Source organism: Rhincodon typus, chromosome 37 (assembly GCF_021869965.1).
Source record: "Rhincodon typus isolate 14 chromosome 37, sRhiTyp1.1, whole genome shotgun sequence".
Classification (NCBI taxonomy): Eukaryota; Metazoa; Chordata; class Chondrichthyes; order Orectolobiformes; family Rhincodontidae; genus Rhincodon; species Rhincodon typus.
The window spans coordinates 2,407,415-2,425,292 of NC_063368.1; the positions used below are offsets into that span (position 1 = coordinate 2,407,415).

The 17,878-nt window shown below is 47.5% G+C and overlaps 1 protein-coding gene across 2 annotated transcripts in view; it reads left to right on the forward strand.

Moving 5' to 3' along the window:
- Positions 1-17,878, forward strand: part of f8a (coagulation factor VIII associated) — a 19,487-nt gene that overhangs the window by 280 nt on the left and 1,329 nt on the right. The window contains exons 2-9 of one of the 2 annotated variants that reach the window (XM_048617745.1): positions 986-1,032; positions 6,418-6,490; positions 7,199-7,358; positions 8,715-8,783; positions 9,335-9,455; positions 9,579-9,671; positions 11,316-11,380; positions 16,763-17,430. In XM_048617745.1, the coding sequence (XP_048473702.1) occupies positions 986-1,032; positions 6,418-6,490; positions 7,199-7,358; positions 8,715-8,783; positions 9,335-9,455; positions 9,579-9,671; positions 11,316-11,380; positions 16,763-16,870 (736 nt within the window). In that variant the 3' untranslated portion in view covers positions 16,871-17,430. Of the gene's footprint in view, positions 1-985; positions 1,033-6,417; positions 6,491-7,198; positions 7,359-8,714; positions 8,784-9,334; positions 9,456-9,578; positions 9,672-11,315; positions 11,381-16,762; positions 17,431-17,878 lie in introns of those variants that run through there. The other variant, XM_048617744.1, reaches the window with a different exon arrangement.

Below are 17,878 nucleotides of genomic sequence, written 5' to 3' on the forward strand. Positions count from 1 at the left end.
GGGTATGATGGAAGTGAGCAAGGGCTCTGGGGGAGAAGAGTTTTTTTAAGGTAGACGAAGCAAGAGAGAGTCGATGTTCATTGTGGGCAGGGGGGAATGAGAGGGAGAAAGAAGAGGGAGCGGTTTGGAAGCTGTGGAGGGTGTGGGTGGGAAAGAGATGAAGGATTAGACTGCAGCAGAGTTGGGCTGAGTTGAGCTTGGAGGAAGAGGTTCAGGCAGGAGGATGGGGTTCAGTGGGGTGGTGGGTGCAAATGTTTTTGATTTTTTGGCAATTCCATATCCCTGTGTGTGGATGCAATTTCCTTCAAAGTCATTGGGTTGAAAGATCTGATTCTTATACGTTCCAATGAAATCACCTCTCCTTTGCGATTCCAAAATGTAAAGAACCAACCTATTCAATTTTCCTTTGTAGGATTAAAGAATCCTTACAGTGTGGAAGCAGGCCATTCAGCCCAATGAGTCCACACCAACCCTCTGAAGAGCATCCCACCCAGACCCACCCTATCAGTTCATCTCTCATGGCAAATCCATCTAGCCTGCACATCCCTGAACACTGCGGGCAATTTAGCATGGCCAATCCACCTAAACGATACTTCTTTGGACTGTGGGAGGAAACCGGAGCACCCGGAGGAAACCCACGCAGACACGGGGAGAACGCGCACGCAAACAGTCACCTGAGGGTTCCTGGCACTGTGAGGCAGCAGTGCTAACCACTGAGCCACTGTGCCACCCAATGGTGTGACACCCTCATCCCAAAAATGGATCGAGTGAACCTTCTGTGTGCTTTCTCAATTAAAGACAATGTACTGTGTACTGTGTCATAGGATGTAGTCTCACCAAGATTCTGTACAGCTGCAGTAGAACGTCCCATCTGCTTTCGCAGTCGCATGCTGGGCCTGCAGGCTGACCATTAGTGATTCATGTGTTACTTTTGGTACTTGCTGTGGCGGAGTCCTTTTCCTGACTCTTTGGTTTTGTGTTGCAGGCGGTTTCTCCGAAAACCAAATGTGGCGGAAGCAAGCGAGCAGTTTGGTAAGTGGCAGCAGTTCATGGGGAGCAGTTGGAGGAGAATTCGAGTCGCAATATTTTCCTGCTGTGGGATTGCTGCAAGCCTGCTCTGCTTGGAAACTGCAGCCCAACCCCAGGAATGAGTGAAATCCTAAGAGATGCCTCCCTTGTGGAATAGCTGGCAGCAGTCAGGGCTCACCTTGGAAGAGTGAGCATCGAGTGAGACATTGAGAGAGGATAGTGAATTACTTTGCATAATCACCAATAGTTAAAAGTGTTAACTGATAGGACAAACTTTCATTCAAGTGCTTTATGTACAAAACTCCTGTGTGTGGGTGGCTTGAAGTTAGGAGACAGAGGGTGGTGGTGGAGGGTTGCTTTTCAGACTGGAGGTCTGTGACCGGCAGTGTGCTGCAAGGATCGGTGCTGGGTCCACTGTTTTTCGTCATTTATATAAACGATTTGGATGTGAACATAGTGGGTATGGTTAATAAGTTTGCAGATGACACTAAAATTGGAGGTGTAGTTACCTCAGAGTACAATGGGATCTTGATCAAATGGGCTGATAGGCTGAGGAGTGGCAGATGGAGTTTAATTCAGATAAATATGAGGTATTGCATTTTGGAAAGACAAATCAGGGCAGGACTTGTACACTTAATGGTAGATCCTGGGTGTGTTGCCGAACAAAAAGACCTAAGGGTGCAGATTCATAGTTCCTTGAAAATGGAGTTGCAGGTAGACAGGATGGTGAAGAAGGTGTTTGGTACACTTGCCTTTATTGGTCAGTGCATTGAGTATAGGAGTTGGGAGGTCATGTTGCAGCTGTACAGAACACTGGTTAGGCCACTTTTGGTTTATTGTGTTCAGTCCTGGTCTCCCTGCTATAGGAAAGATATTGTTAAACTTGAAAAGGGTTCAGAAAAGATTTACAAGGATGTTGCTGGGGTTGAAGGGTTTGAGCTGTAGGGAAAGGTTGAATAGGCTGGGGCTATTTTCCCTGGAGCATCAGATGCTGAGGGATGACCTTATAGAGATTTATAAAATCATGACAGGAATGGAGAGGGTAAATAGCCAAGGTCTTTTTCCCAGGGAAGGGGAGTTTAAAACTAGAGGGCATAGGTTTAATGTAAGAGGAGAAAGATTTAAAAGAGACCTGAAGGGCAACGTTTTCATACAGAGAGTGGCATGTGTATGAAATAAGCTGCCAGAGGAAGTAGTGAAAGCTGGTACAATAATAACTTTTAAAAGTCATCTGGATGGGTATATGAATTGGAAGGGTTTAGAGAGATATAGGCCAAATGCTGGCAAATGGGACTAGATTAGGATATCTGGTTAGACCGAAGGGTCTGTTTCTGTGACTCTAGAACTCCATTTTATTTTTCAGCAATTAAATCCTTTAACATGCAGGACTTTGTGCACAAATGTTGATAACATTTGCACATTGAGGACAAGCAATCTAACATCCATTTACATTTTCCTGGCTCTATACAACTTTGGGAACAGCTTCATTTAGAATAGTTTAGTGTTAGTGGGACTCTTAGTTTGATTCTTTCTTGCTGTTCGCTGTTGGCCACCAGACATACAAACAGAAATAGGCCATTTGGCCCATCCAGTCTACACTACCACTTAGGATCATGGCTGATCTGATAATCCTCAAATCCACTTTCCTGCCTTTTCCCCATGACCCTTGATTCCCTTACTGATTAAAAATCTGTCTCTCTCTGCCTTGAAAATACGTAATGATCCAGTCTCACCAGCCCTCTGTGTTAAAGAAGTCCACAGATTCACTACCTTCTGAGAGCAACACATTCCTCTCCATCTCTGTCCTAACTGGGCAACCTCTAACCCGAGTCTGACCATTTTGTTTTTGGGAAATCAAGCTTAAACATCCAGTCCTTGTTTGAGGAGAATCCTTCCACCTGTTGGTTGCTGCTGGTATTACAGATTTGCTGTGAGCAAGATGAAAGCAGCTTAGAACAGAGAAGGCTGGTATTCAGCCCATCAAAGTCTTTGGGAAAGTTATAGAGCTCGTTCCAAGGGCCAACAGTGCTACAGTGGGCCGAATGGATGTCTTCTGGACAAATTCTTACCCCTCAGCTATTAATCTGATTCCTTTTTTTTGAAAATTATTTTCTTATTTCTCTCTACTGCTGAAACCCTCATGATCTTCAGCCAGTCAGCACTAATCACTGGATGAACGTGGTTCAGTGATTATCCAGCACCAGCACAGGGAGGCTTCTGTTTGTAGATCTTGTAGCTCTTCCCTCTCAATGGATTGAAGAGTGGCAGATGGAGTGTAGTTTGGATAAATGTGAGGTATTGCGTTTTGGTAAAATGAACAAGGGCAGGATTTATACACATAATGGTAAGGCCTTCAGTGGTGTTGTAGAACAGAGGGACCTAGCAATTCAGGTTCATAATTCTTTAAAATTTATGTTGCATGTAAACAGGGTGGTTAAGAAGGTGTTTAGCACACTTGCCTTCATTGCTCAGAGCTTTGAGTGTAGGTGTTGGCAAGTCATGTTGAGGTTGTACTGGATGTTGATGAGGCGTCTTCTGGAATACTGTACCCAGTTCTGGTTGCCCAGTTATGGGAAAGATAGTATTAAGCTGGAGAGGGTTCAGAAAAGATTTCCTAGGATATTGCCAGGAATGGAGGCTTTGAGTTATAAGGAGAAGCTGGATCGACTGGCACTTCTTTGACTGGAGTGTGGGAGCTTAAGGGCTGACCTTATAGAAGTTTATAAAATCATGATGGGCATAGATAAGGCGAATGGCAGGTGTCTTTTCCCTACGGTGGGGTATTTCAAAACTAGGGGGCATATCTTTGAGGTGGGAGGAGAAAGAGTGAAAAAGGACATGAGGGGCAACTTTCTTACACAGAGGGTGGTTCGTGTGTGGAATTAACTTCCAGAGGAAGTGGTGGATGCAGGTACAGTTACAAAGTTTAAAAGACATTTGGGTAAGTACATGAATAAGGAAGATTTGGAAGGACATGGGCCAAGCGCAGGCAGGTGGGACTAGTTTAGTTTGGGATTATGGTCGGTATGGACTGGTTGGACCGAAGGGTCAGTTTCCATGCTGTATGTGTCTGTGATGCTTCCACTGCTCCCTGTTCACTGCCCTTCATTTCTGGCTATTCCAGAGACTGACCTGGATTTCTGAAAACATTGCACATTACATTCTGCCACCTCCTCCAATTCTTTAATAGAAAGAGTAAATAATTGAGGTCCTAGGATTGATCCTGGTGGCACTCCACTAGTTACATCTTTCCAACTTGAGCAAGACCCATTAATCTTGATTCTCTGCCTTCTGTGTTTTAGCCAATCCTCACTCCTTGCTAATACATTACACCGTGACCTCCTATCTTGTGCAATAACCTTTTATGTTGTATCTGATCAAATGCGTTCTGGAAACCTAAATGCACTACATTCACTGTTTCCTCTTTATCACCTCTGCTTGTTTTATCCTCAAAGAATGCGAGCAAATTTGTCAAACATGAGTTCCCTTTCACAAAACCATGGTGTCTCTGTTTAATTGTGATGAGCTTTTCTAATTGGCCTGCTGTTTTTTCCTTAATAATAGATTCCAGATTTTCCCAACAACAGATGTTAGGCTAACTGCCCTGTAGTTTCCTGCTTTCTGTCTCCCTCCCTTCTTGAACAGGGGTGTGACATGAACAGTTTTCCAACCCACTGGAACCCAGTGCATTCTGAAATATTTTGACCAATGCCTCCACTATCTCTGCAGCCACTTCCTTTCAAACCCTTGGATACAGGCCATCAGGTTCCAGTGACTTGACAGGCTTCAGTCCCATTAGTTTGCTCCACTTCTTTTGTCTCTTAACGTAGAGACCGTTACAAAATTTTTCCTCCCATTAGCACTTTGTTTATCTGTTATCTTTGGGATGTTTATAGTCTCTTCTGTGAAGCATGATACAAACTTTTGGTTTCAATATCTGCCTTTTCCTGTTACTTGTTATCAATTCCCCAATTGCAACCACCAAGGATCCCATATTTACTTTAGCTATTCTTTTCCTTTTTATACAGCTGCAGAAGCTCTTGCTGTTTGTTTTTAAATTTCTTGCCAATTTTCTTTCATGACCAGTTTTCTGCCTGTTTATCAGCTTATAAATAATCCGCTGCTGGTTCTTGAAAATAAAATTCAGTATCGTCTGCTTTACCATTAGTTTTCACTGATTTGTACAGGTTAGTTTTTCTTCGGATACCCTCCTTTTGTTAATCATGGGCTGTTCATCCTTCTCATTGAGTCCTTCCTTTTATTGTTTTATAATCAGGATTTTAATGTCAAGTCACTATTACAGGGACCATAAAAAATCATTGAGTCCATTATTTGCCCTACAGACAGGGAATCTGCCCTCCTTACCCGCTCTGGCTGACATGTGACTCCAGACTCCTAGCAATGTGGTTTTCTCTTTAATGCCCTCTGACATGACCAAGCAAGCAAAGAGACCTAGGGGTACAAGTGCATAGTTCCTTGAAAGTAGAGTCGCAGGCAGGCAGGTAGGTTGGTGAAGAAGGCATTTGGTACGCTTGCCTTCATTGGTCATTGCATTGAGTAGAGAGGAATTGGAGCGTCATGTTGTGGCTGTACAGGACATTGGTTTGGCCACTTTTAGAATACTCCAGCTGAGGGGGTTTTCGTGTCTCACAGGATATTAATTCTCTCCATTCAGCCCTGGCCTCCACCGCATGGGCAGGACGGTCTCCCTGCTATAGGGAGGATGTTGTGAAACTTGAAAGGGTTCAGAAAAGATTTACAATGATGTTGCCAGGATTGGAGGGTTTGTGCTATAGGGAGAGGCTGAATAGGCTGGGGCTATTTTCCCTGGAGCATCGGAGGCTGAGGGGTGACTGTATAGACGTTTATAAAGTCATGAGGGGTATGTATAGTGTTAATAGCCAATGTCTTTTCCCGAGGGTGGGGGAGTCCAAAAGTGGAGGGTATAGGTTTAAGGTGAGAGGGGAAAGGGAAAGATTTAAAAGGGACCTGAGAGATAACTTTTTCACACAGTGGGTGGTGTGGGTATGGAATGAGCTTCCAGAGGAAGTGGTGGAGGCTGGTACAGTTACAACATTTAAAAGGGATCTGGGTGGGTACATGAATAGGAATGATTTAGAGGGATTTGGGGCAAATGCTGGCAAATAGGACTAGATTAATTTAGGAAATCTGGTCGACATGGGTTGAGTTGGACCAAAGGGTCTGTTTCTGTGCTGCATGACTCTATAAGCCGCTCAGTTCCAGGGCCGTTAGGGACAGGGGCGACAAATGTTGGCCTGGAAGGTGACATGCAGAGCCCATGTAAGAATTGTTTTTAAATTAAGTGACGTGGATGGAGCTGTTGGCTCAGCTCTTTGTGTAAGTTTTATTGACTCTGTTGTGTTGCAGGGCTGTTGGCCAAGGAGCTGAAACAGGAGGAGTGCCTGCAGTACGCTGGCTTCTGTAACCTGGCTGTCGCACGGTAAGAGGTTGGTTCACTTTGGGAAGAGCTGCCCACCCTCTACACTCGGGTGGCATCAGCTGGTGGGGTATCTGGGCAGCACAGCCTGGAGCAGAGAAGGCTTTCGGAGCCAGGGGCAGCAGGGAAGAGGACCCTTGTGGGCACAGCAGGTGGGGGAGACAGGTGGGTACAGGAGGGGAGAGCGACAGTGTGTGGGTGGGGGGGGGGGAGAGAGAGAGTGTGGGTACAGGGTGAGGGAGGTCATGTGGGCACGGGGTGGGGAGAGAGACAGTGTGGGTACATTGGGCATTCTGGAGATGGGACATTGTGGGTGTTTCTCAGGGTTGGGATTTGGCTGTGAGGAGGACCCAGTGGGTCACCGTTCATGCTCCAAGCTGCCGGTGGGTGACCTCTCCCTCCAGCTGAGGAGGTTTTTGTGTCTCACGGGACATCAACTCTTCTCCCCCCTGCTCCACCCTGGCCTGTAGGGGCAGGACGGACAGTTCTTAACAGAAGGGATTTCACCCCCTTTTTCCTGTTGAGAGAGACAGAGCTCCAAGTAATCACTGAGGGGGCTGTGTCCATGTAATAGACGTTACTCTGATTTGCGCCGAGCTCTGTAATGTCCCTGCCCCTCAGGGCCAGGAGATCTCCCAATGGGGCCTGGGGATGTGAAGTTGGAATCGGGGGTGTGCTGACTGTTTCTGTGTCTCTGTCCCGTGTCCTTAGGTGCGAGCAGACACTGTTCAATGCTGCTGGGGAGGCCCTAGCTCTGACTGACGCTGCCCGGCTCTTCCTGCAGGCCGAGAAGGAGACTCAGAGACTCCAGTGCCCAGGTTTCGAGGAGCACCTGCAGGCCGCCACCAACTGCTACAGCTTTGCGATAAAGGTCAGCATTTGGACAGCGCCCACCCCCATGATGGCCACAGCGTTAAATGTGTGCACTGTTCGAAAGTAGGGTCCGCTGCAGCCAGTTAGGCACAGCAAGATCCCACAAGCAGGCCGAGGCAAAGTGACTGCATCAGGGGCCTGTGGCAGGGGCGTTGGTTGAGGGATAAATGTCAACCGGAGGGAACGGTCCCTGCTCCTCTTCGAAATGGGGGTTTCTGAATCTAGATTGCAGTGGCCCGGGGTTAACGTCAAGTGCAGTAGAAAGTTCTGGGAGTGGTAGGTGACTCTGATTAATGGCGTTAACCACATTGGGAAGTTTTCAATCTGTGAGTTCCTTTCTCTTGTGCTGGGTCAAGGGTTCCCTGAGTAATGCCCAATCTTGCTCTCCTTATCCAACGTTGCCACATGCGGTAAGCATCAGCTGACTGGTCAACTGTGGGGGCCTTCACAGACAAGTCTCATCCCCTGACCCATTGCACATTGTCACCCAGAGAATGATCAGGACAGGGAGACACTGCCCCAGTCTGAGACACCAGCCACTGACCAGTGTTCAGGCCGAAACCAAGAAGTTACAGAGAGTTGTGAATGTAGTCCAGTCCATCACACAAACCAGCCTTCCTTCCATTGACTCCGTCTACATTTACCTCGGTAAAGCAGCCAACATCATCAAAGACTCCTCCCACTCGGTTATACTCCCTTCCACCATCTTCCATCGGGCAGAAGATACAGAAGTTTGGAAACATGTACCAACAGATTCAAGAACAGCTTCTTCTCCACTGTTATCAGACTAATGAAAGAACCTCTCATATGTCAGAGTTGATCTTTCCCTGGACTTTCTCTGTAGCTGTAACACTATGTTCTGCATTATATTCTGTTACCCTGATATATTTATGTAAGGTATGATTTATCTGGTTAGCACGCAAAACAATACTTTTCGCTGTATCTCGGTGCGTGACAATAATAGCTCAAATCAAAGTTCAATCAAACTAGGAGCATTTTCAGTTTGTTTCTGACCCCCCTCAGAATACGTTGGAATTTAAGTAAATGTGAAACAGAGCACAATCCCACTGGTAGAGGATAGATTAAGTCAGAGCTGTGTTACCCCAGTCCCAGTCCCACCACTGCTTCACATGGTCTCCACACACACTTTGACAGTTTCTAGGTGTCAGTACCCTCTCAGTCAAAATCAATGCCTTCAGACAGAAGGGAATGGGAGCAAATTACCACTAAATTCAGGGACCTAAAACGAGAATGCCATCAAATAAGCTCATAACCTGAAAAGGTCTGATCACTGACCTGCTCAGGTAGAGGAAATGCATCACGGATAATTTCCTGTCCTGCTCTCTCCGTCCAGGTCTACATTGAGTTGAACCAGCCAGTCATGGCAGCGAGTCTGTGCTTGGAGCTTGGAAACGCACTGAAGGTGAAGATAACATCCATCCCTTAGCACTGACCGGTGACCACACTCTTTGACAGTACAGCAGTCCCTCAGTACTGACCCTCCGACAGTGAGGTGCTCCCTCAGCACTGACCCTCCGAAATGCAGCGCTCCCTCAGCACTGACCCTCCAACAGTGCGGCGCTCCCTCAGCGCTGACCCTCCGACAGTACAGCGCTCCCTCAGCGCTGACCCTCCGACAGTGCGGTGCTCCCCCAGCACTGCTCGCCCCCAGTTTTGACAGTGCGGCGCTCCCTCAGCGCTGACCCTCCGACAGTGCGGCGCTCCCTCAGCGCTGACCCTCCGACAGTGCGGCGCTCCCCCAGCACTGCTCGCCCCCAGTTTTGACAGTGCGGCACTCCCTCAGCACTGACCCTCCGACAGTGCGGCCCTCCGACAGTGCGGCGCTCCCCCAGCACTGCTCGCCCCCAGTTTTGACAGTGTGGCTGTCATTCATACTGCCTGTTCCTCACCAACAGGAGCTTTGCGATTAATTTCTTTTTGCTGAACAATCGTTCTCCTTTTCTTCCTCCAAAGGAAATGAATAAACCAGGCGAAGCCTCTGTGCATTTTCAGAGGGCGGCTGAGTTGCAATCCCAGGTTCCCATTGAATGTCTCCTGTCGCTCGGAAAAGTGGCGACCTGCAAAATAATTACCCGTGAGTACCGAGGCTGGACTGAGCATTACAACAGCTCAGTCCCTGCAGGCTTCCTCTTCTCATTGGGTCACGGTTCTGTGTGAATGGCCATGTTTTCAGCTGCTACTTTCGGATATCTTGCAGGGGATTACGATGGAGCTCTGGCTGTCTTCACAGAAATGCAGCTCCTGGCTCAGGAGAGAGGATTACAGGTGCCAGGTACCTGTACCCCTGTAGGTGAGTGTGAGATAACTCAGGGACGTTGCTATGCTCCTAGTCTGGAGATGTTTATGTTCTGTGTTAAACATTTAACCTTGCATTTAATCCTTAAATTGAAGGATCCGTCTCAGTAATAATGACCATGAAATATCTAAGACTGTTAGAAAATTGCATCTGGTTTTACTAAAATCCTTTAGGGAAGGAAATCTGCCATCCTGACCCGTTCTGGCTCCAGACCCACAGCAACATGATCAACTTTCAATCCCGCGTATTGGCCAAGCAAACCGCTCCCATGTCTTCCAAATCATAGAATCCCTACAGTGTGGAAGCAGGCCATTCAGCCCATCGTCTCTACACTGACCATCCAACGCGCATCCCATCCCTGACCCACACCCCTACCCTATCGCTGTAACCCTGCAACTCCCATGGCTAACTCACCCAGCCTGCACATCCCTGGACAGTAATGGGCAATTTAGCATGGCCAATCCACCCAGCCTGCGCATCTTTGGACAGTGGGAGGCCCTGGAAAACCCGAAGGAAACCCCACGCAGACACGGGGAGAATGTGCAAACTCCACACAGATGGTCACCCCAGGATGGGACCGAACCTGGGTCTTGGTGCTGTGAGGCAGCAGTGCTAACCACTGAGCCAGCGTGCTGCCCAGTGGCAATTCCCTGCTGCCTTCTCAAAGGGCAGTTGAATAGGCAACAAGTAAGTGGTGGATTTTGAGGGACTTAATGACGTTCAGGGCTATGGAAAGAAAGTGGGGAAAATGGGGTGGAGGCAGCTGAACTGCCATGATCTAGAATGGCGAAGTGGACTGAATGGCCTCTCCCAACTCCTATGCCTTTATTTTCTTCATCCTTTCATAGGATGTGGGCATTGCTGGCATGGCCACCGTATTGTTACTCGTCCCTAATTGCCCCTTGAAATGATGGGCTTTGCTCAGCCATTTCAGAGGGCAATTAAGAGCCAACCACATTGCTGTGGGTCTGGAGTCTAGGCCAGACCAGGTAAGGATGGCAGATTTCCTTCCCTAAAGGACATTAGTGAACCAGATGGGTTTTGACAACAATGGATGACCAATTAGTGGTCACCGTCACTGAAATGAGCTTTATCATCTCGAGATGTTTATAACTCAACTCGAATAAATTTATTGTCCATCTCAATCAGTACTTTTCCTGTTCTAAATTCTCAGATTAATAGGGGGCAGCTTTTGTTTATATTGTTAACGTATTGTACATCACCTCTGCTGGTAGGAGATGGCATTATGTGTTTACATTGGTAATTGGCATTATTGGAAATCATATAAAGGATATGTACACAAATGAAATGCTTCTTTTATCAAATGATCCTGTTTTTGGCAAAGTCAAATCTTTATACCTCTCTCTGTTCTCTGGTCTGAGTACGGATACCTCGTGCTGCAGGTACTGTGTAGAGGTCAGTCTAACCCACCTTAGTGCCCATGGGCTCTGTCTCGATAATGATCCATTTTGTAAAGGGTCTGTTCGGCCAGCCTTTGGTTACTGGTGCTGGAGAGGGAAGGAGTGTTCTGATCGAGATCGAGTTGATTTCTGTGTTTCATTGCAGTGTGTGTTGCTTCTTTTAGGGTCCAGCCCCGCTTTGAGTCGCAGAGAATTTGATCTGTTTTGCTCTTTTCAGGTGCGTTCATGGACATTATCGCTCGGTGTGAAGTCTCCCGAGTCCTACTGCTGATGCTGCTACAGGTGAGCGTCCTTGCCCTACAGTAACCTCTCTCATACACTCTGACTGGCTGCACCCACCCCCTCCCTTTGTTGCTATGGAGGGCATTGCTAGGCCTCAAAGAGGGCAAGGGAAATATCAAGATGTTGGCGTCAGATCGTTGGTGCAGTGCTAGTGTGCTGTACGTTTGGGCAGAAGGTCCAGCTTCAACTCCCACCTGCCTCAGAGGTGGGTCATAATGTGTCCAAACAGGTCATTTCGAAACATACTTGGTTGTTGTGGGACTGGAGTCACACCAAGGCTGCACAGGGTAAAGACAGTGAGTTTCCATCCCTGAAGGGCAACTAGCTGGACTTCTAATAACAGCTTCATTAACATTTTTACTGTCTCGATTGCTGCTGTTGGCATCATCACCGGTTACTGTGGGCAGCCCCAACATTGGGCACAGGGCACTGCTGATTTGCTGTCACCATGCAGGCAGTGGAACAGGTGCCACTGTAAGGCACCTGCCTGAGGAGTCACTTTTTGCTCCTTGCTCCCTAACATTGAACTTTGGCCCCTGTGAATGTATTTTAGCTTTAAAGTTTCTTGCAAAGCGAATACAAGAGAAAGGAGGGCATGCTTTAGTTATACGGGGCATTGGTGAGACCATGCATGGAATACCGTGTACAATATTGGTTTGCTTGTTTAAGGAAGGATGTAAATATATTGGAAGCAGGTCAAAGATGGTTTACCAGACCGGAATGAGTGTATTGACTTAGAGTCACAGAGATGTACGGCATGGAAACAGACATTTTGGTCCAACTCGTCCATGCCAATATCATAAATTAATCTAGTCCCATTTGCCTGCCAGCATTTGGCCCATGTCCCCCTAAATCCTTCTCATTCATATACCCATCCGGATGCCTTTTAAATGTTGTAATTGTACCAGCCTCCACCACTTACTCTGGCAGCTCATTTCATACACGCACCATACCAAATGCCTTCTTCACCAACCTGTCTACCTGTGACTCCACTTTCAAGGAACTATGAACCTGTACGCCAAGGCCTCTTTGTTCAGCAATACTCCCCAGGACCTTACCATTAAGTATATACATCTGCTCTGATTTGTCTTTCCAAAATATAGCACCTCATATTTATCTAAATTAAACTCCATCTGCCACTCCTCAGCCCACCTGCCCATCTGATCATGATCCCATTGTACTCTGAGGTAAACCTTTTTTCACTGTCCACCACACCACCAGTTTCGGTGTCATCTGCAAACTTACTAAACATACCTCCTGTGTTCACATCCAAATCATTTGTATAAATGATGAAAAACAGTGGACCCAGCACTGATCCTTGTGACACACTGCTGATCACAGGCCTCAGTCTGAAAAACAACCCTCCACCACCCTCTGTCTCCTACCTTCAAGCCAGTTTTGTATCCAAATGGCTAGTTTTCTCTGTATTGCATGTGATGTAACCTCGTTAACCAGTCTATCATGCAGAACCTTATCGAATGCCTTATTGAAGTCCATATAGACAACATCCACCACTCTTTCCCTCATCAATCCTCTTTGTCACACTTCTTCAGAAAACTCAATCAAGTTATTGAGACATGATTTCCCACACACAAAGCCATGCTGACTATCCCTAATCAGTTCTTGCCTTTCCAAATACATGTAAATCCTGTCCCTCAGGATTCCCTCCAAGAACCACCGATGTCAGGCTCACTGGTCGAGAGTTCCCTGGCTTTTCCTTATCACCTTTCTTAAATAGCAGCACCACGTTAGCCAACCTCCAGGCTTCCAGCACCTCACCTGTGGCGATCAATGATACAAGTATCTCAGCACGTGGCCAGAAATCACTTCCCTCGCTTCTCACAGGGTTCTAGAGTACACTTGATCAGGTCCCAGGGATTTATCCACCTTCATGTGTGTTAAGACGTCCAGCACCTCTTCCTCTTTAATATGGACACCTTTTCAAGATATCACTATTTATTTCCTCAAGTTTTCTAGCTTCCATATCCTTCTCCACAGTAAACGCCTGATGCAAAATACTCATTTAGTATCTCCCCCATTTCCTGTGGTTCCACACATAGGCGGCCTTGCTGATCTTTAAGGGGCCCTATTCTCGCCCTAGTTACTCTTTTGTCCTTATTGCATTTGTAAAAGCCCTTTGGATTCTCCTTAATCCTATTTGCCAAAGCTATCTCATGTCCCCTTTTTGCCATCCTGATTTCCCCTCTTAAATATTTCTCCTATTGCCTTTATACCCCTCTAAGGATTCACTCGATCCCTGCTGTCTGTACCTGACATATGCTTCCTTCTTATTCATGACCAAAGCCTCAATTTCTCCAGTCATCCAGCATCCCCTTCACCTACCAGCCTGGACCTTCAGCCTAACAGGAACGTACTGTCTCTGGACTCTCATTACCCCATTTTTGAAGGCTTCCCACTTTCCAACTGTCCTTTTACCTCTGAATAGCCTCTCCCAATCAACTTGTAAAAGTTCTTGCCTAATACTGTCAAAATTGGCCTTACTCCAATTTAGAACTTTAACTTTGAGATCAGGTCTATCCTTTTCCTTCACAATTTTAAAACAAATAGAATTATGGTCACTGGTCCCAAAGTCCTCCCCCACTATCACCTCAGTCACCTGGCCTGCCTTATTTCCGCTCCTTCTCTGGTAGGTGCATCCACATACTGAATAAGAAAATGTTCCTGTACACACTTAACAAATCCCTTCTCCATTCGATCCCTTAACACTATGGCAGTCCCAGTCAATGTTTGGAAAGTTAAAATCCCCTACCATAACCACCCTATTATTCTTATAGACAACTGAGATTTCCTTACAAATTTGCTTCTCAGTTTCCTGCTAGATCTATAGTACAATCCCAATAAGGTGATCATCCCTTCCTTATTTCTCAGTTCCATCTAAATTCCTTCACTGGAAGTACTCTGTGAAATATCCTTCCTAAGTATGGCCGTAACGTTATCCCTAATCAAAAATGCCACTTCCCTCGTCTCTTGCCCCCCTTTCTACACTTCCTATAGCATCTATACCCTGGAACATTAAGCTGCCAGTCCTGTCCATCCTTGAGCTACATTTCTACAATCACTGTGATATCCCAGTCCCATGCTCCCAACCATGCCCGGAGTTCATCAGCCTTACCTGTTAGAGCTCTCACGTTGAAATAGATGCAGTTTAATTTGTCAGTCCTACCTTGATCTCTGCTTTGCTCCTGCCCGTCGTGGCTGTTTGACTTGCTCCTTTTCCCAACTGCACCAGCCTTGGACAGATCCCTTTTCTCAGCATCTTTCTGAATGGATAGAACGAGCTCTGACATGGCGGCCCTACTGAAGTCAAGGTGACTTGATTGAAACATGTGAGAACTCGAGAGGTCTTGACAGGGGAGAGGTGTCCCGAGAAATAGTGGATGCATTGGTGATCACTATATACACTCTAGCCCAGTTGCTGTGGTTTGCAGGGCAGCTATTTAAAAACACGACATGGAGACATTGGTGGTAAGGAAAGTGCTGAGTCCATTATAAAAGATTTAATGGCAGAGAACATGGAAAACAGATATAGAGTCATCCTGGATCTACAAAAGGAAATCGACTGAACTTTTTCGAGGGTGTAACTTGTTCGGGAGAGCTAGTGGGTAACGTTTGCTTGGACTTTCAGAAGGCTTTTAACAAGGTCCCACGTAAGACATTAGCATGTAACATTAACTCAGACGGGATTGGGGTGGTGTACTGACATAGGTAGACAACTGGTTGGCAGACAGGAAATGTCTAAATCATTAATTTAAATTGTGAACAGCTGGTGTCCAAGCACAGAGCCCTGAGGTACCCCACTTGTCACTGCCTGCTACTCAGAAAATGACCCATTTATTCCTACTGTTTGAGTCATAGAGCTCTACAGCACGGAAACAGATCCTTTAGTCCAACTCGTCCATGCTGACCAGATATCCTAAACTGGCCCCTACCCCTCTAAACCCTTCCTAGTCATGTACCCATCCAGATGCTTTTTAAATGTTGTAATTATACCAGCCTCCACCATTTCCTCTGGCAGCTCATTCCATCCACGCGCCACCCTCTGCGTAAAAAAGTTGCCCCTTAGGTCCCTTTTTCCCCTCTCACCTTAAACCTATGCTGTTTAGTTTTGGACTCCCCGACCCTTGGAAAAAGATCTTGACTATTCACCCTAACCATGCCCCTCATGATTTTATAAACCTCTGTAAGGTCACCCCTTAGCCCCTTATGCTCCAGGGAAAATAACCCCAGCCTATTCAGCCTTGCCCTATGGCTCAAATCCTCCAATCCCAGCAACATCCTTGTAAATCTTTTCTGAACCCTTTCAAGTTTAACAACATCTTTCCTATAGCAGGGAGACCAGAACTGAAGACAATATTCCAAAAGTGGTCTAACCAATGTCCTGTACAGCCGCAACATGACCTCCCAACTCCTACATTCAATGCACTGACCAATGAAAGAAAATGTACCAAATGCCTTCTTCATGACCTGGCCTACCTATGACTCTGTTTTCAAGAAACTTTGAATTTGTACCCCAAAGTCCCTTTGTTCAGCAACACTCCCCAGGGCCCTACCAAATACTCACCGAGTTTAGGAGAATGAGGAGGGATCTCGTAGAAACCTATAAATTCTGGCAGGACTGGACAGGAAGGATGTTCCCAATGACCGGGGAGTCCAGAACTGGGGTCCCAGTATAAGAGTGAACGGTAGGTCATTTAGGACAGAGATGAGGAGAAATGTCTTCCCCAGAAAGTTATGATGCTGTGCAATTCTCTGCCACAGAAAGCGGTTGAGACCAAAACATTGAATGGTTTTCAAGAAGAAGTTAGATACAGTTCTTAGGGCTAAAGGGATCAAAGAATAGGGGGGAGAAAGCGGGAACAGGGGACTGAGTTGGATGAGCGCCATGATCACCTTGAATGGTAGAGCAGGCTCGAAGGGCCGAATGGCCTACTCCTGCTCCTAGTTTCCACATTTCTCTGATTGTTTGTGGATGTTTACTTTTGTGGGAGCCTCTGTTAGAGATAACAGGCAATCCATTTAGGATGGAGATGAGGAGAATTTTTTTCTCTCAAGGGATAGAGTGTCTTTGGGACTCTCCCCATTAAAAGCGGTGGAAACAAAGCCTTTGAATCTTTTGAAGGCTAAGATGAATAGATTCTTGTAGAGCAACGGGAGTGAAAGGTCACCACGGTTAAGCAGGGATGTGGATTTGAAGTGACAGTCCAATCAGCCATGATTTTATTGAATGGTGTAGCCTGATGGACTGAATGGCCACGCCCTGCTCCTTGTCCTTATGAACCAACTCATTACAAAGTGTTTGTTGCTCGGACGCCATCAGGCATTGCCCTGGGTAGTTTCACTCAGTCTATCTGTACTGTACAGCCCCCACCGCAGAAACTACTGCCAGAGCACGCTCAGACCCTGGAGAAATACGACTGGGAATCCTTTGACAGCCATAGCCAAGGTACAGACCCTGCCCTCCCCTCCTAATGCCTCAACCCACCCAATTGCCCTTCCCCTCCTGCTGCCTGACCCTCCTCCCTCCTCCTGCTCTCTCCTCCTCACCGCCCTCATTCCGTTCCCCAACCCCTCCTTCTGCCCTCTCCCTTCTCGCCCTGCCATCCCCTTTCACACTCTGCTGTCTCCCTCTCTGATGTGAGAGAGGCTGGGCTTTCTGGGTGGGCCATGGTAGTGAGTGACCGCGTGTGAGTGTGTGGACCAGGGAGTGACCGTGTGTGAGCGTGTGGGCCAGTGAGTGACTGCGTGTGAGAATGGCCGTGTGAGTGACCACATGTGAGAAAGTGGGCCAGTGAGTGACCGTGTGTGAGAGTGGCCATGTGAGTGACCGCGTGGGAGAGTGGCCGTGTGAGAGACCACATGTGAGAAAGTGGGCCAGTGAGTGACCACGTGGGAGAGTGGCCGTGTGAGAGACCGCGTGGGAGAGTGGCCGCGTGAATGACTGTGTGGGAGAGTGACCGCGTGAGTGGCCGTGTGGGAGAGTGACCGCGTGAGAGACCGCGTGTGAGAGTGACCACGTGGGAGAGTGACCGTGTGAGTGGCCGTGTGGGAGAGTGACCGTGTGAGAGAGTGGCCGTGAGAGTGACCGTGTGGGAGAGTGGCCGTGTGAATGACCGTGTGGGAGAGTGACCGTGTGAGTGACCATGTGGGAGAGTGGCCGTGAGAGTGACCGTGTGGGAGAGTGGCCGTGTGAATGACCGTGTGGGAGAGTGGCCGTGTGAGTGACCGCGTGGGAGAGTGACCGTGTGAATGACCGCGTGGGAGAGTGACCGCGTGGGAGAGTGACCGCGTGGGAGAGTGGCCGCGTGGGAGAGTGGCCGCGAGAGTGACCGTGTGGGAGAGTGGCCGCGTGAATGACCGTGTGGGAGAGTGGCCGCGTGAGTGACCATGTGGGAGAGTGACCATGTGAATGACCGCATGTGAGAGTGACCACGTGGGAGAGTGGCCGTGTGAGTGACCGCGTGGGAGAGTGACCGTGTG